General features: G+C 41.4%; 1 protein-coding gene across 7 annotated transcripts in view; it reads right to left on the bottom strand.

Moving 5' to 3' along the window:
* KCNIP1 (potassium voltage-gated channel interacting protein 1) overlaps positions 1-26,047 on the bottom strand; it is a 285,944-nt gene that overhangs the window by 168,100 nt on the left and 91,797 nt on the right. For 4 of the 7 annotated variants that reach the window (XM_038149897.1, XM_038149896.1, XM_038149898.1 and 1 more), the window contains exon 1: positions 6,508-7,178. The exons of 2 other annotated variants lie outside the window; for them this stretch is intronic. Coding sequence is in view for 2 of the 5 variants with exons in the window: in XM_038149895.1 (XP_038005823.1) it covers positions 6,508-6,568 (61 nt within the window). In the remaining 3 variants the exon portion in view is untranslated. Of the gene's footprint in view, positions 1-6,507; positions 7,179-23,800; positions 23,818-26,047 lie in introns of those variants that run through there. One more of the 7 variants, XM_038149894.1, reaches the window with a different exon arrangement.

Genomic DNA, 26,047 nt, shown 5'->3' with positions numbered 1-26,047 from the left:
ATTTGAGCAGGGGTTTGTAAATGGAGAAATAAAAGATTTTTATTTTACTCTCACATTTGACTAAAATCAGAATGACTTGATAACTTGCCTTTGTTCACCTTACCCTGTTTTTTACTTCAATTTTTTCTTCAAAAAATTTGTACAGCCCTTACTGACTCTCCTTTATATATGTGGTGACATTAACAACTGTAATGCTAGGAATTACTCAAAACTTCTGCAATGTATTAAGTTTTAAGCTTTTGACATCTATAGCATTAAATATTTTCAGTTGGAAAAAAACCAGCTGCTTTCTAGAACATATTCCAAACATCAAATATCCAGTAATGCACACTGGAAGAGGTAGTAATGACAAAGGCTAGAATATTACCAAGGCTGAAAGTTAAAAGTTAGAATGTATTTTCTGATTTACTCTTTTGAATTACTGTGGGAAAAAATGAAACTTCAAAGCACTAGCCTGCAGAGCTGAAGTCTCTGATCCCCTCTTTTCTTTGTGGTGGGATTTCATGGCTCTGCATGGACATGCTGCATGCACAGAGGCACACGGTACCCGTACCCATGGGCAGGAAATCAGCACACATGTATGCTAATGTAACATAGAACACTCTGTAAGGAACTTTCCTGTATCCATTTTATTTTATTCCAAACCTCCAAGCTGTGTCTGACTGCAGCATTTCAGGCAGGAGCTGTAGGCCTGTGGGAAGCAATCAGGGGCACACATAGCTTATTTTAATTTTATCATTGCTATCCATTTCTAAGACCAGCTATTTGAGATCATTCTGCCATACTGCCAGGAGTCACTTGAAGGCAAAGGAAGAAATTTAGAGCTAGTAACTGCATGGGAGCTAAAGAAATATTGGCTGAGAGATGGAGAAGTGGGGAATGGAAGCAGTCACAAGTCCATAAGACCTCTAACCCCACACTCATGTGAACTCTAATTGGTAGGACACAGGGAAGCCGGCTGCAAACAGCTCCCTCACCTCTGAGCCACCCATCATAGGTGCGTCAGCCACATGGCCGGGATCTTTGGCTGCTGTTACGCTGAGCAGCCTCCCACACACCTCTCTGCACTTCAGAGAAACCAAAATGCTTTATGCAAAGAGGCATGTTCTGACAAACACTTATTGGTCGCCACAATTTTTCCAAATTGTTTCTGATTTGAATGCTTACATCGAACAGTTTTGTTGCCGAGTGCTGTTCTGTACACTCTCTACAAAGGTAATTCCCTCGAAAAATCTGCCTGTCAAATCCTCAGGTTTCAGTGCAGGCAGACAACCGTGGACTTGACCTGCCAGGCTGTATCAGATGACAATCAGACCAGACTAGGGAGAGAAAGTGAAGTGTCAGTGCCAATATTGGCTCTTAGGCACAGCCAGGAGAAACCAAGTCAGCCATTTCTCCCATTCTCTCAAGCACCTACTCAGGTCTCCAATCAGGGGGAACAATACTGTCCTTATTCTAGAAAGAAAACAGGTGAGCACTAATCTTCTTTCTATTCAGGAAATACCAAGAGCACACTCTGAGTCTTTAGAACACATGTATTTGTTCCCAATAGTGGCAAGCTGTCAAGTTTCTTTGAGGAACAGAAAGAAAATAGAGAAGGGGAGCTTTCAAAGCTTTTCTTTTGCAACAGGATGTACTGGGCAAAGTAAAGAACAAGGCAGCTTCCCTACTCAAATCTATCATCTCCATTCCATGGCTGTACTAAGTCTGAAAAGGGCCTGCTCCTTGAAACACTACTGAATCTCTTTTTCACCTTTTGAGCAGAGAAGCAGGTTGTTCTAGCACAGGGAACTGAAAGGGCACTATCATGACCCAACAACCTTAGGAGCTCGGGGCAATCTGATGTTCTTATGAAGATTGCAGAGTGAAGCAGAGTTGGTTACCTGGTAAGTAAACCACTTGGAAATACAGCTGGTCAGACACAAAATCTGATAATTTTGGACAATAAGCCATTTCAAAATAAAGCCTAAAAATTACTCACTATAAAAATCACACAACTGACATTTTAAGCAAAGTGAATTTCTGATGTTAGCTCTAGCAAAATTAAACGACTGTGCCAGACTCCTCTTGCTAGTTTAGGTTTGGGTGGTCTTTGATCAAAACATGATGACTCACATTTAAGAGAGTCAGATTACCAACTGAAAATGGTGCTGCTTGCTGCTGCTGTCAGGGTCAGAGCCTGTAGCTCTAATCCAAACAAGATTCAGGTATTGAGAAATATTCAAGTTATATTTCACTTTTACTGGGGGAAGTAGGGGTGAGTGCATATTTAGAGAACAAACAAAAGAATTCAGAGGTGCAGAAAGCAGTCAAAACTAGAAATTCCCCCTGCTTTAGCAATCTGCAAATTCAAACGTTTCCATGGCAAATACAGAAATGGCTGAATCTAGCCACAAATTTGGTCATGATTGGATGCAGGCTGTAAGAACATTAAAAAATCTCTATTTCTGCATCTAATTGAAATCAGAGATGCATTTGTGTGTGCATTATCTGCTGTGCTGGCCCTCTGCTTTTTAGTGCTGTGGTTTTGATGGGGTTTTTTTCTGCTCATTTATTGATTTATTGCTTATGTTTGAAGGAGAATATACAAGCAGCCAGATAGTCTCAAGTCCATCTCAACCATGTATCTAAGCACTAACTACCAGTGTACTAAAGAGAGGACCAAATAGTCACCTTTGTTGGCATTTGGTTCACAATGAGCTTTGAATTTACTTCTGATCCCAATACCTCAAGTTCTTGTATCTTTATGGTTTTTAAAGTGACAGTAATCCCAGAACCAGAACCAGATAAGGTTGGATGGGACCTCCAGTTCCCTCTTTAAGGCAGGGTTAACTACAGCTCAGGACTGTATTCATTGGGTTTTAAGTACCTTCAAGCTTGGAGACTCCACAGTCTCTCTGTGGGGTCTCTTCCAGTCACCCTCATAGTAATTTTTTTCCCCCTAATGCTTAAGCAGAATTTCTTTTATTTTAGTTTGTGCCCCTTGCGCCTTGGCTAGCCCCTGGGCACCAGGGAGAAGAACCTGGCTCCATCACCTCTACTCCCCCCTCTCTCAAGTATTCGTACACCCTGATTAAGACTTTCCTGAGTCTCCTCTGCTACAGGCTGGACAATCCCAGCTCTCTCAATCTCTCCCCTTTGAGTATGTCAAATGCTCCTATTGCTTCATATTCATCATGGTCCCTAAGTAGACTCAGTTTAGTAGGTTCTCATCTCTTCTGTCACAGGGAGTCCAGCACCCGACACAGCACTGTAAATGTCTCACCAATGGAGGAGCATCACCTCCCTCAGTCTACTAGAGAAGCTCTGCCAAGCACAGCCCAGCAGATCACCAGCCACCCTTGCTGCTGGCTAACTGTCAGCTTGTCCCCAGGACCTCAGCCAGGCTCCACCAGCATCCCAGGAATGCTGGTCTGACATACAAGTGAAGTGAACGTGGTAGAAAGAGGTTTTCTCTTTTAGTAGGTCAACTCAGAATGCTGGAAAAGCAGACAGGAATCCCAACAGGAAACAATTCCTAATGAAGTATACAAATAATTGGTGCAACTGTCCTGAGCCTCAAAGCTAACAGCACAATCTCACAGACTGTCTGGGGACACTTCAGTGAACAGGGAAAGCTTCTGCAGCTTTAATGATAGGATTGCAAGTCTAAGAAGCAAAAATCTCTATCCTGCAGGACAGGGCATGTGGGTCCCAACCTACCAACACAAAAAGCCCAGTTATATTGGATTAAGTTTTTACATTTGAGCCAGGCAAATCACGTCCTCCTGTACCAACGCACAATGCTGTCCTCTCCCAGAGACAAGGTATCATGCTTGATGGACCACTGCTCTCCACTTGACAATTTCTGTGTCACTCCTGCCTTTATTGATTCGGGCTCCCCATTTTCATCAGAACAAGCAATTTAATCTTGTATTCTTGAACAGTGCTAGTATGTCCTTTCCAGCCTTTCTGCTCACAGCTGGAATAACCAAACCAGCCCCCAGTCCCACTGCCAACACCCCAGACCCAGCCACAAGCAGGACATGAGGGCGAGCAGCACAGGCAGAGCTGTGTCATGTGCTCAAGCTGGAAGGGTTCAGCATGGGCCACTTGTACCCACTCTGCCCTGACTCACCATGGGCTTCCTGGTATTAACTGATCTCCGGGTCTGCCTAACTTTAGACATGACCTGTTTATTGTTTATTTTCTTGAAACAATGCCTGTTTTTTTTTACTTTTTACTTTATTACACCAGAGAATCAAAGCTTCAGACACTGGTGTGAGCTGCTCTACTTGGAGGAGCACATACTTGCCAGCATGAGAGAGCATTTGTAGAGGTGTGGATCTAGCCCTGTTACAGCTATTTCTCCAGGCCCTTGTTTAACCTACTACACAAAGTCCTGAAATATTCAGATAAACACAAAGGTAAATATAATAATTAATAATGTGATAATCTAATAATAAAATAAACATTTTACTCAATCAAAGATAAATTTAGCAATAGCCAATGGAGCAGTGGCACCCAGGCACCACTAGCCAGCTGCCCTCTGGCAGAGAAGCCCCTACATCAAGCTACACCAACAGCCATGCAGCAAACACTGGGACAAATGATCCTTTCTCTCTGCTCAGCACTTTGGCAAGCACAGCCAGAGTGCTGGGGCCAGTTTTGGACTCCCCAGACCAAGACAGACTTGAATGTGGTAGAGCATTGTCTGGTAGAGGCCACCAGAATGGTTGAGGGCTGGAGGAGATGCCAAGGGAACATGTGGGCAGCACCAAGGAATCAAGTCCATCATGTAGGGGTGATTGACTATTTAACTGACAAAGAATAATTTCAGATTGTATTCAAGCCCAGCATTAGTGTTTCACTGCTCACAAGGTGAAGTGCTAACCATCAGTGTAAAACACACCAGCAAACCACACAGATAACACATCAGAGCCAAGAGGATATAACTCTGGGAACACAGGTTTTGATAAATATAGCTGAACAACCACTGCCAGCAGGCATCAGCAAGAGTGAATTCCATTGTAAAGGTTAAAATGTGTGACCATATCCTGGATTTTTACTGCAGGTGACCTCCAACAAAAAGCAATGGCTTGCATCCATCAGAGCCAATCACAAGACAATAAAGTCACAGAGAATGGATATGTTCAGCCACAAATTATCTACATTTAGTGGAAATAAGCTCCCAGGTTCCTGGCAAGTGGACAAGACACCCCTTGGTGTCACAGCAATCACCATGCCCAGCACATTTTTCTTGTTCAGTTCTTGTGTAGTGCAGTGCCTAAGCACAAGTTTCCCAGCTTCAGGTGTAACTCAGTGCTTAGACAGTTACACAGCTCTTCTTGCATTTTAAGTAGTGTCATACATGTCCCAAACAACTGCACAATTATGAGAGCATTACAGTCAGACAGAAAGCTGAACTGTAAACTATGTACACACACTCCAATGTTAAAACGTTACTCTACAGGTATCAGGAACACAGACTTTTGCTCACAAACTTGCCACAAACAAATCTCACAGCCTTTGCCCACTTCTCTTCTGCATCATTAATTGGTGTTTGATATTTCCTAAGACAGTTTCCAACTTAAATTGCAAGAAAATCTGTTGCTCAGTTCAAAAGCATATATATGAACTGAGCAACAGATCCAGTGGTCTAGAGACCTCCCTATAAAGAGACTCTAAAATGCAGAGGTTCAGGCAGGGAATATTTCTAAATAGCACAAATATTGCTAAAGGTATAGAGTTTTTCCTTTTGTTTTCTAAAAAATACTCGTTCTGTAAGGCATGGATGTGCCCCTGACAGTGCTTTCAACTTTCTGCTCGGCAACACCCTGAAATCTTCAAATTAACCCTGAAGAAAATAGAGCAAAGCTCAAGCAAATACTATACAAACCAGACCTCCTGAAAAATCAGCATTTATAGGCAATATTTATGGATTTAAGGATCAAAATCCCTGGAACTGCTGTTTATTTTCTCATTTTAATGAGTTCCTGCTTCTCTCTTTTACAAAAACATCCTAATTTTTTGCCTTCTTGCTAATCTTTATGAAACACACATCATTAGTATTGCACGCTTGGTGCTGGATTACTGAATATGGAGCACTAACTAACAATACTTCCTGAGACAGAAACCCAAAGGTATTGGGAAGGATTTGCTGTATATCTACATTTTATTCCCTCTTCAAAGGGTTTATACAGCATGGGATTTGGAAATAAACAAGTCTCTTCTGCAAGTGCTCTGCATATGATGCCCTGAGTTTCTCCTCCTCATATATACCTGCATTAAGGATTACAGTATTTCCAATTCTTTTCAACCCCCAAACCCCTCCACAGCAATTTTCTCATGCCCACATGTTTTCTCCACCACCAAGCATCCCACTCTCCTCTGCAAATTACCCCTCACAAAAACATTGCCCAGTTACTTGCAAGTGGCACATGTTCATTTTCTCCTCCCTTCCCCATGCAAATGTCTCCCACAGCAAATAAACCAAAGGGACAGGAAAAGCATAGCAGGAGGTCTTACCTTTTGATGGTCTTCTTTGTTTCGTTTGTAGAGAAGAGAATGTACCCATGACAGCACCCATTGCAAAAGCTACTCGTGAGTTTTTGGGGAGGATTTATTTTGGCTAGGATTTTTTTTTAATTCCTATTACCCCACCCCTCCACTGACAGTGAACAAAATCTATGTGAAATGCCCCCAAGAACAAAACAAAACAGAGAAAGACCAGACAAGAAAGAAGGAAGGAGGAGGGAAAAAGCAAAGCACTGCAGCTCGGCATTCAGCAAGCGTTAAGCTTTGAGGATTTTTTTTTAAGTCAACACACATGCACTGACTCACAGCCAGCTGCACTGTTATTATTCAAAACAGCTCCCCATCAAAATTTAAATGCTAGGTAGATTCCCTCAGACCAGAGCTGGCAGCACATGCATCAAAATATTTACTGGAGCACAGCTACATAAACACACAGGCTAATTCTTCCTCCCGTTCCCTTATGGCTCCAACCAGCAGCCTGTAGGTCTAGCATGGGAGTATTAGTGCAGCTCTTCCAGTGAATACTAAACTGGAGTCCTGTAGACATGCTGAGGGTCTCAGGGGAAGCCAGGGCTTTGGGCTGGATACCAACTCGGAATGAACAGAAATCTTCTGAGTGGGAAGCAATAGTGAGCAAGGCATCAAAGCCCCAGCTGCACGGGCTGTGCGCTCCTGCTAATTAAAACTCTGACAGAAAGGTAGAGAGCAGCAATCTCCAACAGTCTTCTCAAGCAGAAAAGTCAGAGAAAAATGACTAAGTGCCAAGGGGGAAACAGAAAATTTCACCACAATACTTTTTCTTCATATCTTTTCTCACAGAAAGATATGCAAGATATGCAAACACCCAAAAGACATGCAAGACAATTAACTTATTTTTCTGCCAAGTATATATGTGCACATCCTTTTCAAGGATATTAAAACAAAAAACTGTTGAAACAAAACTCTAAAAACATCGAGTGACTGGGAGGAGGTAGAGCAATTCCCAGCATTTTTTCAGTACTGTCATATTTCAAAAAATCAGCTATACATCTGGTTATGTTTTCTCAGAAAGTGAAATAGCAAGTGCTTAGGTATAGAAGGTGTTAAATACACTGAGGCAGGTCTCAAAACCCAAATTTATTTGCTACTTATACGTGATGACTGAGATTAGGGCAGCATCTGTGCAAATACTGTATTTTTCAGAGGAAATTCAGCACAGAACAAACCACCCTGTCTCAACAAGTTTTCTTAGCTTTCCTCTAACTTTGCAGTAGATTCCCTCAGATGCAGGTCCCAGCTCCCCAAATGCTGGTGTCCCTGGAGGTACAACCTTGCCTTACCTGCTGTTCGCCTGCTGCTAGCATCTGTCTTTGCATGCACAGGTATATTTGCATCCTCAGTGTATACAAGAAAAGACCTTCCCCTTAGTTTCTAGTTGCAGAAGGCATTGCACAAAATAATTAAATTTTTATTGTTTCATAACTCAAAACACATCAATGTAATTTTTTGTGAGAAATGCCTGGGGGAAGATACTGTTTGAATACCCAAGTCCTGAAATGAAACACATCAGTTCGCAGGGAATTGCCCAAGAATGGAGGCACACAGGGGCCTTTGTCATAGTGGGAGGACCCTGTCCTGGTCTGTGCAACTTTCCGTGCCTTCCATCCAGCCCCCACTCCTTCCTCCAGGCTGGCCACAGCTGAGGTCCCACTGCCCTTGCTTCTCCAGTCATCCAGTTCCAGTTGCGGTCCCTCAGACTACATTGATCTGAACCAGGCACTGAACAGCTGTGTGAAATTCTTAAGCTTTTTTAAATTCAAATATTTTTATTTATTTTATTAGTATTTTATTTGCATTTACAGAACAAAATATTACATAGGCTACAGTGTACATGTGGAAAATCCCTTTTCTTGGGACTTGTGCATTCGAAAAAGGCTGGAGGTTGACCAGAGGCTACAGCCAATGTCTCCAAGATGTCAAAACTGGAATCTTCAATCTAGACAAACTGTCACTAGCAGAAGTCAAGTGTTGCCAAGGTGTAAGGCCCCAAACGCCTCCACTGATGAGGTTTTTAAAAGGGTTTATGGTTGTTTATAGATGCTGAGTTAGACACACAGTAGAAGTGCTGACAATATATTCTCAAGAGATCAAAACAATCAAAAGAACTTTACTGGTAACTTCAGAAAATTGAGGAACTTTGGCAAAAGGTTTAGTGCAACATTCAATCAATAAAAAGCACTTCTCAAAGAATTAACTGGGCCGATTCAACTTAGCAAACTTTAGGCCCATTTGATTCTAAATTACTCAAAAATTCCAAGAAGAGGGAATTAGAAGAAAGAGAGAAAGACAGAAGTGGTACAGAAAAATACATATACAGCTACCAGCTCCTGGGTTCCAGTGGTATTCCAATAGAAATTCCAAGAGGAGGTAGGGTCAAGACATATGAGTGCTTCATGCCCTGTGACCTTAAAATACCCTTTGGCCCTTTCCCCAGGTGGGGCTTCTGGTCATTTGGCCCCTCAGGCACTGTGTTAGGGGCTCCAGGGGTTGGGTGTGGGGCATTGCATCCAGTGTGACACGGATTGGCAGCCGCTGCCAGGGTGAGGTGTATAGGGCAGGGCACTGCCTCACTCAGTACATCAGGGATGTACTGAGGCTCTGTCTGTAAACATGCCTGCAGTAAATTCAGAGTTTGGTTCTGACACAAAGGTGCACCTGTCTTGGTTTGAAAAGACAGGTGTCTACTAAGGAAGGCAGAAGCCTCTCTTGAAATGGAAAATGTAAGCCCTCTGCCTCCAAATTATTTTAATGTGGAAAATAAGGGGCTCTCAGGCAAAAAAATGGGAGTAGGAATAATTCTTTATGAGTTCTTTAGGAGGAAACAGTTCTTTATGAGGAAAAATAAATTTAAAAAAAAAAAATGCAGTAATACAAAACAACACTGACAGAGTCAGAATACAACCTCACACTTTGTGGGTCGGGGTGTTGGTTGCAGTCCCATTAAATGGTGGCTGCGGTCCTCCTGGAGTGACAAGTATGGTTCTGTTGGAGCAAGGATCCTGTAGAAGGGTGGAGTTTTCCTCTGAAGGTCTAGTGGTGGTGTAGATGGGCTTCGTCTTCCTCTAGGAATCCAGTGGAGAAGAAAGCTGCTCCTCTGGGAATCCAGTGGGAAAAGGCTGCTCTGATGTTCCAAATCTCAGATTATATCCAGGTAGGAATGCTTGGCTCCTCCCCCTGGGTGGAGCATCTCTCAAGGGGATGATGTAATTTTATCAGTCATCCAGTGACACTCAATGGTCCATTAACAGAAGATATCTCCACAGAGGGAGGATTGGTTGTGGAACAGATACAGAAAACTGCCCCACCTGGTTGAACAGCTGGCCCATTAACAGCAGATAACTGCCCCACCTCTAAGAGATGGCACTAGAATACACACCCCTGGCCACGTCTTGAATTTGCAACCTAAGACAGCATCTCAGTACATTACCATCAGTCTAGTGGATTGCCTGGGAGTATTTTGCTTTGTCGTTATTGTGAATTGAACTACACTACATCTGTGCAGGATGGAGCAGACTTGGTTGCAGAGTGGATATAAACAGGCTTTGAAGTTCAGATGTGGTACCTGCCCTAAATAGCCAACCAAAACCAGATTGTACCTAATACCTCTCTACAGCTACAGCAATTCCACACAAAAGCAAGCTTAGGGAGGGCAGTTTTTTATTAGTATCTATGCAAACAATCACGGGGAATTCCATCATCCCTGTGGAAACCACAAGGTCTGTGACACTTCTGCCAGCAGTCAGTACACTAAAGTTATTTACCAAATTAAAACAAAGACTAAATTGTAGCATGAAGCTCACCACTGTAGCATACATACACAAGTAATGTAAATTAAGTGGGATTGGGAACGACTGAGAAAGTAGTATAATTGTGTGATCTATAAACTGAAACTTCCTTCCCATAAGACCCATGGGATAAAATAAGGTTTGTTCTACACTGGGTTTCACAAAAAGAAAAAAAATTTCGGTAGCTCCCAAGCTATTATAATCACTGACATTTCCACTAAATGTTTTCAGGGCTTCTGAAATCCTGAAATCTTAATGGGAGCCAAATTCAACCTTCCTCCGACTAAAGGAAAACAGCACTCTTTTTGGAAAAAAAAAATCTGTTTCTTTAGCCAGTTTTTATCTAGATTCAGCTACATTCCAACATGGCAGAACCATGTAGAGCTTCAAAGATATGATGTGAAAAATATACTGTTAAGACACTCAAAAATCTTGACAAGTCTAGAGATTTCTGCATTTTGCAGAGAATCACCTCTTTTGGAGAATAACTGCAGTGTCTCTGTAATATGAGTCTCTCAGCAATAGAAGTGTGTATTTCCATCTGTAACTCCATCTCAACTTCATTTTTTGTGAGAGAATTCACATTAAGGTTACAGCAGATGAAGAATGCTTCCAATAAAAGGGATATATGCTATTCCTCTCCTGCTAGCTGGTGGACTGAATTACTACTGTTACAATTATATAACAGCTTTTATCTTGCTGCTGAAGTGCTCCCCAAATCACATTATTGGTGGCAGATATTTTCAAATTCTGTTCAATACACCAGTCCTCTGGAGTTAATAACTAATTAAAAAGACTCCATTTCAAGATGTACCAATGGAAGGGTGGAGACAGCTCTGAGACACATTGTCGCACTACTTCCACTTCTGGCAATGCACTAATGTGTGAAATAACCCCAACTAAAGCAAATTCAACTGCATATATTCAGATCAGAATGTCTGCACTACTTTTAATTTATTCATTTGAGGGTAAATGCTTCAAGACTGAGCATCAACTTTTTGTAATACATCACCTTTAGAGTGTGAGTTCCAGACCAGGTTGGATGGGGCTGGAGCAACCTGTCTAGTGAAAGGTGTCCCAGCCCCTGACAGGGGGTAGGAACAAGATGGTCTTCCAATCCAAACCTTCTATAGCATATGACTCAGTGAGCTGAACAAGCCATGCTTATCTCTCTGGCACGGAAGTGCTGACAAGCAGCCTCCCTGCTATGCTACCAGGGCCAAACCCTCAGCTGCAGGCAGGAGCAGCTCACCACACGCTTCAGGGAGCCCTGCCAATTTCACATACACACAGAGGTCAGTCAAATGTTCCCACACTTTGTGCACAGTCCCCAGACAGATATATGCACATAAAAAGAACAAAATTAGTCTCCTGTCTATCGGGCACTTTACACACATGCAGAAAATGTACTGGTTTTTTGCTGTTCCCCTCTCCTCTATTGGCATCCAGAATGCATTTCTAGGAGTCCAAGAAGTTGAGCCATACTTAGATTAGTGTAAGTAGTATACAAGTTCTGTTACTTGTGATAGGAGACTCAATTTGACCCACAGACTGCATGGGCACTGAGACAGGGCATATATCTTCTTTGGGCAAACCAGATATCTACCGCAGCAATCACAGGGTTCTCAGCTGCTGTCTGACCTGTTTGGATTTCTTGCAGGGGAGTCAGTGTTTTACTTGTATACTGGAAAATGGGTGCTGGATTAACATTGCATGGATCCCTCCTCAGTAAAACCCTGCTCCTAACCTGCACTGAGTGGGAATTTTTTCATCTTTGAAGAGGAGCAGAGTGTCACTGGAGTGCCTCTCAGTGAAAGAAAAACTACACAAACCACTGCCATACTATGGAGCCCACATTAACCACCTAGACAATTACAGACTGGCAGTTTCTGCATGAAGCTAATAAATAACTTCTGAGAAGTTACATGCAGATCAGTAAATTCCAGTCAGCTCTTGTTTTTTTTTCAGATTCCCTCCAGCTGGCTTCCGCAGCAGACTTATTCCTTGGTTTAGATTTCGTTCTTGCCAAAGCAACAACAGCAAAAAATTTAATAGCCAATTTATGTGAAACAAATCTTCTGCAGTCCTCTCTCATGAAGATTGTCAACAAGATTTCATTAATCCAGTGGGAAAAGCCCTGGAATACAGCAGCTATGAGGAACTTGCAGAATTCAGGTTGGCTCAGAAGTGGGCAGAGGGCTCTGCTGGGCTCCACGGTAGAGAAGCACTTACCAGTGCCTTTACCCTCTCCAATTTACAGAAGCCCCTAGACGCAGCAACCCACCCCCCAGCACAGCCACAAATTGCAAGCAAGCTTGTGTATGAACAGAGGCATAGAGAGACAGGCAGATGTCAGGTTTCAGCTAAAGCTGCAAACCCTAACTTGACAAACACTGAACGGCATTATCCATGAAGCCATTTTTCCCTATGACATTCAGACTATGGTACCATTTCAAAACCTAAAATAGATACTATTTTCTCTTTAATGAGTCTAAATTAGAAAGAGTAATATTGCCCTGACCTTTCACATGGAAAAATCAAAAAAAACCTCCAAATGCACTGAACAACACCAGAGAGAAAAAATGGGAATGAAGATTCACTGCTTCTGATCTTTGTGGAGTTACTGGCTTCACTTCTGTGAGATTCAGAAGTAAAACCACACTAATAAAGTTATTTCTCCTGCAGTAGGTATTTTAAATCTTAGACTTACCTGACCTCTTACAATAAATCATCTACTGGAGTGCACTGACCTTTCTCAGCCTTCTAATATGGGCTTGGCAATCTAAACAAAACAGTGTCCTCCAATAACTAGTAATTGTTGCCAATGACTTGGGAAGAGATAAAAAAATAGGAGTAAAAAGAAAAGAAATCCCTGTTGCACCAGCATCAGCCCTACTCTACCAGGCTAAATTCTGAGGAAAGTCACAATGACAATTTCATAAATTACTGAAATTTGAAAAAGTGTAACACAAAAATTGAGCATATTCTCTATTTTTTAGACACAAATCTTTAAAATTCACTGTAAATATACATTACAGTATATTTACTGGGGAACAAAGTTATTTCCTGAGCCTCCTGATTATTTTTCTCCTTGCTGCCATTTACCTGAAGACTCAGATTCCAAACTGAAATTTAGATTCTGCTTTGTCACATACTTAAGATGCACCAAAACACATGTAGAGCCATTGTTCTAGAAACTGGATATAGAGAAGCACATGCATCCAGCTGCAGGGTCACCCTTGTAAGCAGAGCTCTGGCACAACTGCTCACAGTTCCAGACAGTGAACACAGGTCAGCTAACATGGCTACATGTTACCAGTGCTGCCCAACATCCATGCAGGAAGTCAGTCAGCTCCTAGCCCAAAAGGCCAGAAGGAGCTGTCTTCAAGCTTAAGTTGAAGTTTAATCTGGCTAGCTGGGGTCTGAAAAATGAGCAGATCCCAAAGGCACTTTTTCCAGCACTGAGCTGATACTAAAGGACTTGTGCCAGGGCTAAGCCTGACTTATGCTGGAATTCTCCATTTGAAGTAAGAGCCAAGTTGAGAGGAGCTTTGCCACTCATCTCTGATTCACAAGTCAGCTTCATGGGATAGATATTATAAAGGTACAACTTGATTCATTTTGCAGCAGCAGGAAAAAAAATTAATAAAATAAAAAGTATTCCAAATAATTTCATTTCTTTTTACCTTAGCAAATACACAAACCTTTTTGCTAGTAAATCCATGCTTTTTAGAGAACTGATTCACTCTAAATCTACAACATCAGGACTTGTCTTCTGGTTGTTGTAGAGCCATTCAAAAGCAATTTCTATGTTGTTTCTTTATTATAAATATTTATTACAATTATTTTTCATACCTTCCTGTCACAGAAAAAAAGCTGTGCCTAGCATTTAAATTACAGCATTCAACAACCTTGTTTATGCAAATTGATACTTAATATATGAACAGACATGGGTTAGCATAAGTATTCACACATAAAAATGACTGGTCCAGACAGCAGCAAAGGAGATCAGTTAATGCGGCCTCTGCCGGGTTTCAGGATACCCCCAGCGGGCTGCAAGGGTCCAGATAGTGCAGTCCTGTTGAGCACAGCCTGTCCGAGTTCCCAAGCAGCTCCTAGCTCCAGGCTACCTTAGCAAGCTTAGGTGATATCAGCTCTTAGCAATTGTCAGCTCATTTTGTGATTTCAGCTCTTTAGCTTGCTAGGTGCCTTAGGCCACCGCAGGGAGAGAGAGGAGAAGTGCTGTATGAGGTTTCACAGGGAAGTCTTTATTGATCTTCTGCGAAGGTCGCAGGGAGAGCTCTTCTGCCGAGCTGGGCAAAAGTAGCTCTTTGTATAGCACACAGGGGTTTTAGGAATTGCCCAATAGTAAGGGTCAAAAGGAAAGTGACCTATAGTCTTACAGAGAGATAAGCAAGGGTCTGGAGGCAGGGAGAGGGGCTTCTAAGGTCCAGTCATCATGACTCAGCATTTCCTATCTTAGGCTGCTGACCGCCAGGGTAGCCTTGCAGGCCCTGTGCCTGCTACAACCAGGGGCAGCATATACATTGGAAATTGTTCCACCAGTAAACCCAACAGTAGTGACATTTTTTAAGGAACGCCATATATAAAATATACTGTGCCATGTCATAGGCAAACCTGAGAAGGCACTCGCTGCTCTGGTGGCAAGCAACATATCCTTCCACTGCATGACTAAATGAAGTTACAGAGATTCATGGCCTACAAGAATAGAGGACTAACTACTGCTGAGAAAAGCTGTTTTCCACAAAGAGCTTATATGCTCTGACTCTGCAAGATGCTCAACACAGCTCGGAAGCTGGAAATGGAAGGGGTCCAGCTCTAGAAAGCAAACTCCATAAGCAAGCAAACTATTACAAGCAGCAAACTTGAAACAATTTCAGATAAATTCTACTTATGGATAAATACTCACATGCACCAATGTATTTCACATGCACCAATACCACATCTTTCCTTCTTCACTAATAAGCATCCAAATATCTGATGCTAGCTTTCTCTTGGGTTTAATCTAGAGGATGAGGTCTAATGCTACCTCAAGTCCATATTGCCAGTGTTCACTGTGACTCAGTTGCACCCATGTCCAAGCTCAGACAGCAATGGAACTGGAATCCAACAGGTTCCAAAGCATCTGAAGGAAGGAACACTGGGCTGAGCTGTAGGGCATCACATGGGATGATGAGCAATATAAATAAAATAACTGAGAGGTTTGTTACAGCCAGGCTTTGCCTTTAGTCTTACAATCAGCTTTGCTCACAAATGTAAAAACACGTGAAATACTGAATTAGGGTGCAGAGGGTAAGCATACACACAGTCAAAGACAAATCTTACTTTTTTCCTAAATTAATTGATCCTTGGCCCGCTTAAAGTTAATAAAGCTTCACTTCACCACAGTTGTCTTCCTGGAACACTGGGAGGCATCACAGGCTCATTGCATTTTGGCTGACCTTGAGTGAGCAAAATTTCATCCAGCATTTCCTCTCCTCCTTGTGGCAGGTTTCTATCAAGGTGGTGTCTGACCTCCACCTTGCTAGGTGAGCATGAGCACTGAGGCTGAGAACTCATCAAATCTGAGAAATGTCTGCTGGTTTTTTCAATAAATCATTTCTTGAAGTCCTGCTGAATTTTTCAGTCATCTCTTGTTCCTTCAGTGCCTGAAAAATGTCAAGCTTTTAAACTTTTTCTTCAGTATTTTCTCCCTTCAGTTTTGCTTTGCAGCTTTCTCCTATACTGCCCTCAGTCTTGCTTTTTGATCTTTTGATTCTTTTTGTAATTGCATCTGATATGCCTTCACTCATCCAAACCTTCCCAAAGGTCTTTTGGGAGGCTGAATTTGAAAGATTGCCATGCAGAAACACATCACTTTCCAGTGAATACATCTTGACCAGCAGTAAAGCTGTAACAGCCCATATTTTCCAGCCTGATTGCAGATGTAATTAAATATTCACTTTCACTTTCTGTTTAATGATGGTGACTCCAAAGAATTCAAAGAGTTATTTTGATTCTAATATTTTCTAATTGATTCACTTGGGAGGTGGAAAGACTTGAACTAGATGTTCTATCACAGATTCACTATTTTGAGATAGATAATATGCAGCTTCAGATGTACCACAGTTGTTCACTGTAATTAATACTTCCTTTTCTTTTTTTTCTGCCATTAATATGACTTTCCCACAGCCTAGTTAAGTGCTGTAGCCTGTATTTATTCTATCACTGAGGAGTTATTGAAAAAACCACATACAGCAGACATGTCTTTTTTACAGCATTAGAATTTACTGCTGAATTCCAAAGTATTTGTATTTGTTTATTATGAGTTAAAGGCCTTTCCATGTCCAGGAATGTTGGGATTAACACATCTGCTAAAGCAACATTGGTACTGCACAAGGGCTGTTAACTTTGCTTACATGTTTTCAAAGTTGTTACTTGCTTTCTCTTCAACTTGCCTTTCAGTAAAGCAGCCCTCTCTTGGGTTACTACTCATCTCACTTATCCAGCCCAAGCTGAAAGTATGAGCAAGCAAATAACAGACATGACCTTGCTTTCTTCACTGCACAAATGACAACAGCAAAGCCTGCCATGTTTACAGAAACTAAGCTCACATTTATCTCTGTGATAATCTGTTGTAAAGTAAGAAACACTTCACCTAACCCCATGATACTCTTCTGCTAGACTAGACAGGTTGTCTCTTCTATGCTTTTGTCTTTATGGCATCAGCTTTCAGCCAGGTAACAATCCCTTTAGCTTATTAAATTTTAACAGATGTAAATAACCAGATCAGCTTCTTGGGGACCCAGCTGTACCAGAAGTTCAGGTGAGGGGGGTGGCGCAGCCATAATCAGAATCACACAGCCAGCAGGCCCTTGACTTTCTGACACCCTGGATCATGCTCTACTTTAGATTCAGTTCTGTGGGAGCATTTTGTACAAAACTCCTATTAAGGTGGCATACCTAGGACTCTGGACATCAGTTTGCTTTTAACCATTTCATCTTAATGTCCTAACCTTTTAATCTATTTTCAGAGGGTAAAGACAGGCCCAAGATCTGTCACTTTCATAGTAAATGACCTACTAAAAGGAAGACAGAAGCAGCCACTGCATATGGCAAATGCTGACAGAAACCCTTGTACTAGTGGTATAAGGATACAACACAAACATGCACACTAAGACTGTAGCTAGCCTTCCTGGGGTTGCTGGATCCCACTTTCATCTTCTCAGGCAGGATTAGGCAGCAAGCAGCCTAGACCTGCATTTTTAACTGATGCATAATGAGCCCAATATTCATCAAGAGTCTTGGTTATAGAATCCAGTTGAAAGCTCCTGAAAAGAAAATCTGAAGGTGTTCACTCACATAAAACAGTAACAAATATTTCAAACTAGTAGGAGTTGAGGAATAACAAAGCCTAACACTGGTGCAGTGCAGCTCTGGCACATTATCATCCTCCAAAACAAGGAAAGTTGCATATCCATCCATCCAGTAATCACTGAATTATCTCTTTAAAAAAATGAAATCAGACCTACAGAAAATTTTATCTCCCTGAGTAACTGCTAACAGATCATCTTCAGGGCCTGCAAAACAAGGTAGAAGCAAACTGGAAAGCCAACAGGGTATGACTGACTAACTAATCACATCTTAGAGCAAAGCCTAAGCAAAGAAATCTGGAAATTCATCAGTTCTGAGAATGTTGGTTGCCAAAAAAAAAGTGGGCAATGCAAATTTTATCCCTTATTTACATTAGAGACTTTGGACGGTACAATTGGCTTGAGTGTAGGACATACTTTTGTGGGTGAAATATCAACAGAAACCACCTTGCAGTCTTAGACAAGGACTCTGAAATGTGCTGTGTCTTCCTTTCTGAAATTACTGTGTCTCATTCTTCTCAGGAGAGCAGAATTCATGAGCAAAGCATACCACTTTGTCCCAGCATTAGCTGGGACATTTCTCAAAGTCAGTCATATTTGCAAACAGTTTGTGGATTTAGCTAGTGTTACAAAAAATTTCACCCAAGATATTGCAATATGTCACTAATGTCCTATTAATAAATATCCTGACATAGTTACTTTCTTTCATTTCTTAAATTTAGTGCATGCTGGTACAAGGTAAGTGCTGTGCACATACAGAAACAGTGGGAACAGCACAGGATAATGCTGAGTCTGATACATTTATCTCAGAATAACTTTCGATAGAAATCAAAACACTTTAGAACCAGAATGACAATGACAAAAGCTACAGCATTTGTATTTGATATAGTAGCTCAGCATAAAATTCTGGAGAACTCACACTACTTAGCCCACAGCCCAGTTGCAAACAGTAGCCACAGCTCTGCTAAAGACACTTCTGTACTTCATCCCTTCCCCTAAATTTTCCTCTCCTTTCTGGCCATGGGTATTCCTGCAGCAAGGCTCTGCAAGGCACTGCCCAGTTGCAGTGGTCTAACACGAGTGCACTGCACAAGGATGGCCTTGGGCCCTGGTACAGCTGGAATATTATTTTTATGCACCTTCTTCTCTATAATTACCAATGTGTCAGCTCAAAATTGCATGGCTGAATTTCAACTCATTTTTAGCTCTGTGGAAGAAGATTGTGGCTTTTTAAAAGTTCACTTGGTATCAAAACAGCCTAGAAAGATCAAACGTAATTAAAGTCTTCTTGTGCTTATTAGAAGTTTAATCACCAGCAGCCAGAGAAGGAAGCTGCAAATAACACCTTCACTGCCATCAGAAAAGCAACTCAGCTGCTCCTGAGCTGGCCCAGGTTTGATGATATCTGTACTTTTACAAGTTACTTATTATGGCTATAAGCACATGGAGATATCACCAGCTGCCCAAAAGCACAAGAAACAAACTGTGTCTAACTTCTGACATTTATTTATGTATTTCCAGAGAATTCCTCATCAGGAATTTATGCTCAAAACAAAGTTTTCACCTTGCATAGAAATTACCATAACTGCTGCTTCTCCAGATGGGTTTGCAACCAGCCAGCAACAGACTTACATCTTACACGGGCATGATGTATCTCTCTAGCTCCTCTTTAGTAATAAAGATTGAAAGGTGACTGCATGGGCCTCATTGTTTTCAAATTATGTAGAAACATTTCTAATAAAGTAGTAGCTCAATAAGGACAGAAATAAAACATTTGTTATGCTTTTCCCATTTGTATAAAGAAAGGGAAACAGGAGCAGTCATTGCACTGTGTAGGCTTCAGTAGACAAAAAGCAAGCTCCATGTGCAGTACATGAACGAAGCATGTCAGACTGTACAACTGAACCATTATAAAATACAGGTTTCATTTCCCCCTCCACCCTCAATTTTATGTGAGCTTGTAGAGCATAAGTACTGCCTTGCGGTTTCAGTTAATGACTTGCTCAGAAAAGGGTATTTTCAGCAACAGCTCCCAGAATTACAGTGGCTTTTTCATGATTGTAACACATAGAAGTAGAGTACTTAAACTGCAGTGAGACACCCAGTGACAGCATTTCTATCTCCAAGCTTTCTCCTCTCTCTTCAGTGTTACATGTGACAACCTTCCTTCAGAAATAGAATTTTTTTTTCCTAGAATGAAACAGTTCTTAGTAGATACTCCTCTTGTTTTTCTCATGATCACTGAAAACTCAAATTTCTCCCTCTTCAGCAGGGTTCCAATGCATTCCAATTTAATGCTGCCTGCAATCAAAATGTATCACATCAGTTGCATTCTCTTAATCCACTGAAGCATTTACAATAACAATTGAGTAAAAGTCAATAGGTCAAGATTATTTATAGATAAAACCTTGGGTCAGAGCACTGGAGAGAATGTTGAAGAGGTGTCTGAAGAGAGAAAGTATATATTAAAAATGCAGTGCAATCCAGCTAAACTACTTCAACAGCAATTGCATAATCAGCTATGCTAGACTAATTATTATTTAAAATAAAGAAATAAGAGGGAAACAAATGTTGTTAGTCCCTATGTGGAGATTCAGGGTGGATCTGGGGAAACTATTCCTCTGGTTCAAGCAGTGGGCATGGCAGCCAGTGCAGAGGCTACTGAACCAGGCTTTGGCGATGGAAGTCCAGAGCAAGTAACCTCTCAATTCATTACTTGCACACAAACCCAGTATCTGGAACCTCTTGTCATTGTCTAGAAAAATCACTGATTGACCCTGAGCACCCCATTCAATATCTTTGGGGCTCATTTACATCCCAGCTGTGTTGCATGCCACAGGTTGTGATGCTTAATGACGCCTCATTGTGTGCAACACGTGGACTCTGAGTGCATCAGGCAAATGAGGGATACGCACAGTGAGTAAAGCCAGCTCAGGCCTGGCCCAGCACACACGCACCAAACTGGTCTGACAATTTAGCTGCATTTGCACACCATGCACCAAGCACCATTTCTGCTAGAAACTGGAGCCACAGATCTCTTACCTGAGCTGCACTGATGGCAGAGCACAGCCCAGAAGTGATGGCCAGCAGCAGTGTGGCCCCAGGGAGACCCAGGGAGCCCAAGCTCTTCTTTGGGAGAAGAGCTCTGAGAAGAAGAGCTCTTCTTTGAGAGGGGGCTTCACCTATTCTCATGGTGCTGCAGTAGATTTCCAACAAATGCACCATTACCAAAAGTGTTAAGAGACTTAACAGTAGTTCCTTATAATGATTCACATTTCACAAACAACCTAAATTGTTTAACAGAAAATTTCCAAAACGTGGGAATTCCCATAATATGATCTCAAATCGTCAAAGCAGCAGTACTGTGAGGCTCCAAGCTCAAAGACACTGCAAAGGGAAACTCACTTTTGCCCCATAGAGAAACCCTTACTAACTCTGAACTCCTTCAAGTTTGGCATTGCCCTATTGTGCTACAAGTGTTTAATAAATGTTATTTTACAATTATCCCTGCTTATTTTGAAGACTTAAAAAAGCATATTTTGCTCTAATGCATTCTGTTTTCACTTAGAGCTAGCACTTTAGGAAAGTGCTAGAAGTACTGAATAGCAAACATCAAACAATATCTAAAGATAAGTAGTATCCAAGCTGTTAAAATATGCTAACAAATACTTTTGCATCAATTTCCACTGAAGCTTGACTTCGGTTTTGAAATACATCAGGATGCATCCTCCACTGGTATAAGCAAAGTCTTAAAGCCATCAGAATTCAGGGAAGACATATAGCCATCTGCTCATAATAATCAGTTATGACATGACTTGGATGTAATCCAGGCTTCTATTATTTGCTACTGATATATGCATAATCAATTTTTTTCTAACATTTCTGCCTGATTTGTAAGGACTCTACAAAGATTATTAAACACACATCACTATATTTATTTTTACTTTATTTCATTGTCTATTTAAGAATTCTATTTGGATTAATACAAGGAAATCGAATGTCTTGCAGCTCTGAAAAGTTTATGGGAAATGACTGGATGTAAGAAGACTTAATTTTGAAGTGCGGTATTTGCAAAGAGACAGCTCCAGCAATGCCTGTTGGGCAGGCTCACATTTCACTCCCATAAGGTACTAGAGGTGATTAATAATAGCCCCTCAAAGATCCTTAGTTACTAGAACTTAATGAACAATTGCTTATAAAAAGAAGGTAGACTGGATTGGGGGAAGGAAGGAAGTGGCGGAAGGAAGTGGCGGAAGGAAGGAAGGAAGTGGCGGAAGGAAGGGGCGGGCGGAAGGAAGGAAGTGGCGGAAGGAAGGAAGTGGCGGAAGGAAGTGGCGGAAGGAAGGAAGTGGCGGAAGGAAGGAAGGAAGTGGCGGAAGGAAGGAAGTGGCGGAAGGAAGGAAGTGGCGGAAGGAAGGAAGTGGCGGAAGGAAGGAAGGAAGTGGCGGAAGGAAGGAAGGAAGTGGCGGAAGGAAGGAAGGAAGTGGCGGAAGGAAGGGGCGGAAGGGGCGGAAGGAAGGAAGGAAGTGGCGGAAGGAAGGGGCGGAAGGAAGGGGCGGAAGGAAGGGGCGGGCGGGCGGGCGGGCGGGCGGAAGGAAGGAAGGAAGGAAGGAAGGAAGGAAGGAAAGAAAGGAAAGAAAGGAAAGGAATGAAAGGATTTGCTTTTGCTTTGCACCTGTCACTGCTACTACAGGAATAAATAACTGATGTAAAAATTACCTTTTGGAAATGTGTAGCACAGTTTATTCTGTCACTCTAAGAAAGATATATGTGTCCTGAAGCTCACATTATTTACTCACTCTATGAGTGTTACAAGAAGCAACTGTTCAATAGCATGTCATCTCATTCACCTCAATTTCACCTCAACAGCTGGCCAGCTCCTTCATTCAGAAGGTAATTTTCAAGATCAGAATTTTCTGAGATCAAGATTTCCTTACAGGCAAAACAGGCATATTATGTATTTACCAAGTATAGAATAAGTTAGCAGGAATTAAAGTTGGAACATGAAGAATATTATGAAAGCTGAAAGTCTGGCATCCTATTATTGAGAAAACTTCAGAAAATCTAGAAAGAAGACTAAGAAAAACAGGCAGTCAACAACAGGTTAAAGGATACAAAGCATGCTTGAACACAAAGCTGTACAATACGCAACTATACCTTTTTCATCAGACTGATGCCTTATCAGCCCTAAAATGACAAGCCAAAGAAGACTAAAATGATAAAAAATTGATAAAATTATAAAAAGCAGTTACCATTTACTGAAGGTCCACCAGGTGCACTTAGGGCAGAATGCACACATGATACATAGCTTTGACACTTTTATAAGTTTAGCAAATTAATTGTCAAGAATCCCCAATTAAAAGTATGATTAATTAAGTAATTCCCCTTCTTAGTTCAGCCCCTGCTGAAGCCTCCTCCTTGCTTATTGCCCCACATTGTTTATATCTCAATACATGGAAAACTAAACAGGCCTTGATTCACTGAAGAAGCAAGATTAGAACAGGATTCCAGAAATGTGCTTGTGTGACAGGGTAGGAGAAGTACTCCAGTGAACTAAGAAATTTCACAATAATAGTCTACAGAGCTACACCTATATGAAAAATACATATAAAGCAAAAATCTTTTGGCATCAAGACTAGTTAAATAAGCCCATGATTACTGCCAAATGAAAAATTTCTAGCATTGCACTATCAGTGTACATGTATTGCTGTGCAACACATTTTCTCTTGTTTCTCCCCTTGCAATTGCCACAGCAACAAGAAAGCAGAAAAAAATTTATAAATTTTGTCTGACTTCACATGCACACACATATGCCCACACCTCCATTTCAGTCAGGACAGGTGAGCAATATATTACCAAGTCACATTACATGAAGAATTGCAAGACAGAGAAATCTAAGTCTGATGTTTGGCACAAGAGACAGACAAACTAAAAGGAAAAAAAAATCAGCTTTAGTTACAGGAAGGCTTCAAATGGGCTGTGTTGAGAGCACACATGTAGACAACCCCACCACAAAGGCAGGCATGTGCCTTCGTATGTCCCCACTGGCCTGGCTGCATGCAAAAGAATGCATGAATCTTGACTTACCTACAAACCATCAACCTGTTTCCCTTATAGAAGAACAATATGATGATAAAGAATATGGTAGTTTATCCTCTCTCAGCTGCACCAGCTCGCAGGAAGCCAGAAGCCCTTCTCCAATGTGGGTTCACTGAGTTTTAAATCAAAACCTCTCCCTGCCCCCAAACTAGCTATAGCTGCCAAAGAGTAGGGGGAAAAAAGCTTCATGAAACATAAAAGGCGCTCTTCAAAACCTTTTTAGAAGGAAAAACTGCTGAAGTCCATTCAGAAGGCAGAAGCTTCTTCTCAAAAACAGTGACCATCAGAGGTAAGTGCACAGTTAATTATTCAGTGATAAAACCTCATCTCCAGATGGGTGCTGACTACTTAACACAGTTCCTAGCATGCTCTTCATCAAACATATGGCTCCTCTGACCTCAATTACTATGGCTCTCATATAAGTTACTTCTGAGAAACTATTCCAAAGTTCTTTTGGAGCTGTGAACAAAGGGTTGGAATAATGAAAGTTCAGATTTATATAATCCTTTGAATATCCAAAGTGACCTTACAAGGTCTGAAAAATAATTTCAGAATATACCAAAATGTTCATGCAAAGGTTTGAGCATCTCTGCAACTCTTGTGTCAACAATAGCAGTTCTGCTATTTGTTTCAGGCAATAAAATGTGAAATGACTACACAAAAATACTTGGTATGCTTTGTGATGCAAGTAAACTTATTAGAATTTGTTTTCAGAAAAATCTGATCCACTGTGGCCAGATCTTTTCTCTGGAGTATGAGCTTTTAAATAAATTAATACTAAAATACATAAATGGATAATCTGTGGCTGAAACACAGCTATCTCTTAAAAAAACTTTTTTGTCTTCACTTGATTTACAAAACCAAAAGAGAACTAGGCATACACAAATATTTATAAGTGAATGCTCACACAACATCAACAGTTTTACTAAACTTTACATAACTTGCACAAATAGACTGAAAAACAGTTTGGCTGCATGACATAATACCAGTAACACTGCCATACCTGCAATTCAATTTCATTTTCTTGGGTCTCCTCCCAGCAGTGACTGACCAGCACAGATTTTTTGCCAAGTCCCTAGCACACTGCAGCAAGACATGCAGGATCCAACACCTTTAAGGCAAACTAGAATGTGTACCTTTTTTCATTAATGTCTGCTGTGTTGATTTCTGGTATATGAAACAGAATCAACTATCACACCCTAAAGCAGGGGTTCGAGCCCCTTCTATTGCCGTTGTTTATGCACCCGCAGGCACACTCATTTAAAGGTCTTTCTGACCCTCTGGCACTTTTGCATAGGAGTCTTGACATTCAGTGCACAAGTGGCTCAAACTGTTTGGCAGCTGGGTACAAAACCTGCTTTTAATTCCCTACACCTTGCCCTCAAGCTTCATTGCCCCCATTTTATTGCAACAAGTTAGTATCAACACCTCTCTCACACCAACCTTTGCACATCCACCCCCACTTACTTGCTGCTGTGAGGAGCAATGACAAACAATTAAGAAACACTTGGCTATTGCAGCCTTTCCTTAATGCCGCACCCAGTAAACCTGCAAGGAGATTGCTGACAGCTTCCACATGCTCAGGAGATGCAGTGGACAGCCGTGCCAACCTCGCCCGGTCCACCAGCCCCACTGGTCCGCACTACAGGCTGCCTCGTACACCAGCCAGGAGCCAGTTTTCATTATTCATCCAGCCCTAAGCAGGCAAGCCTGATGCTCTCTGCTATTTGCATATCTCCCTTTCTTTTATTTTTTTTTTTCAGGAATACTCAGTGGGCTAGATCTCTGACAGTCAGAAAAAGAATAACTTAAACCAGCAATGGCACTGATGTGAAATGGTGCAATTTCACTTTTGTGGGGTCCATGAGTTTGAATCAAAGCTTCAAAAATTACTCACCACAGCTACAGAAGAGAACAAAATGCAATCCCTTAAAATACATCCCTCAACAAGCAGAGAGACGAGAGAATATTACTGCTTACTAATGCCACTGCTTACATAGCCACAGAGAGACATCAGCCCTCCAAGTCTGAAAGAGTTGTGGCAAATGCCACAGCCAGAAAGAACATTTGGAGAGAAAAATGAAAATGCAGAAAAAATAAGACAACTAAGAACTCTTAGGTTTCTGTGATATTCTGAATGAAAAACAAGACATAATGATTGCTTCTGTGTATTCTAGTTAAGTAGACACACCTTTATCCCTGCAACTACTGTTTCCATATTTCCTTGTATTTTAA

Source organism: Motacilla alba, chromosome 13, assembly GCF_015832195.1.
Source record: "Motacilla alba alba isolate MOTALB_02 chromosome 13, Motacilla_alba_V1.0_pri, whole genome shotgun sequence".
Taxonomy (NCBI): Eukaryota; Metazoa; Chordata; class Aves; order Passeriformes; family Motacillidae; genus Motacilla; species Motacilla alba.
This window is presented reverse-complemented; position numbering and strand designations above follow the sequence as displayed.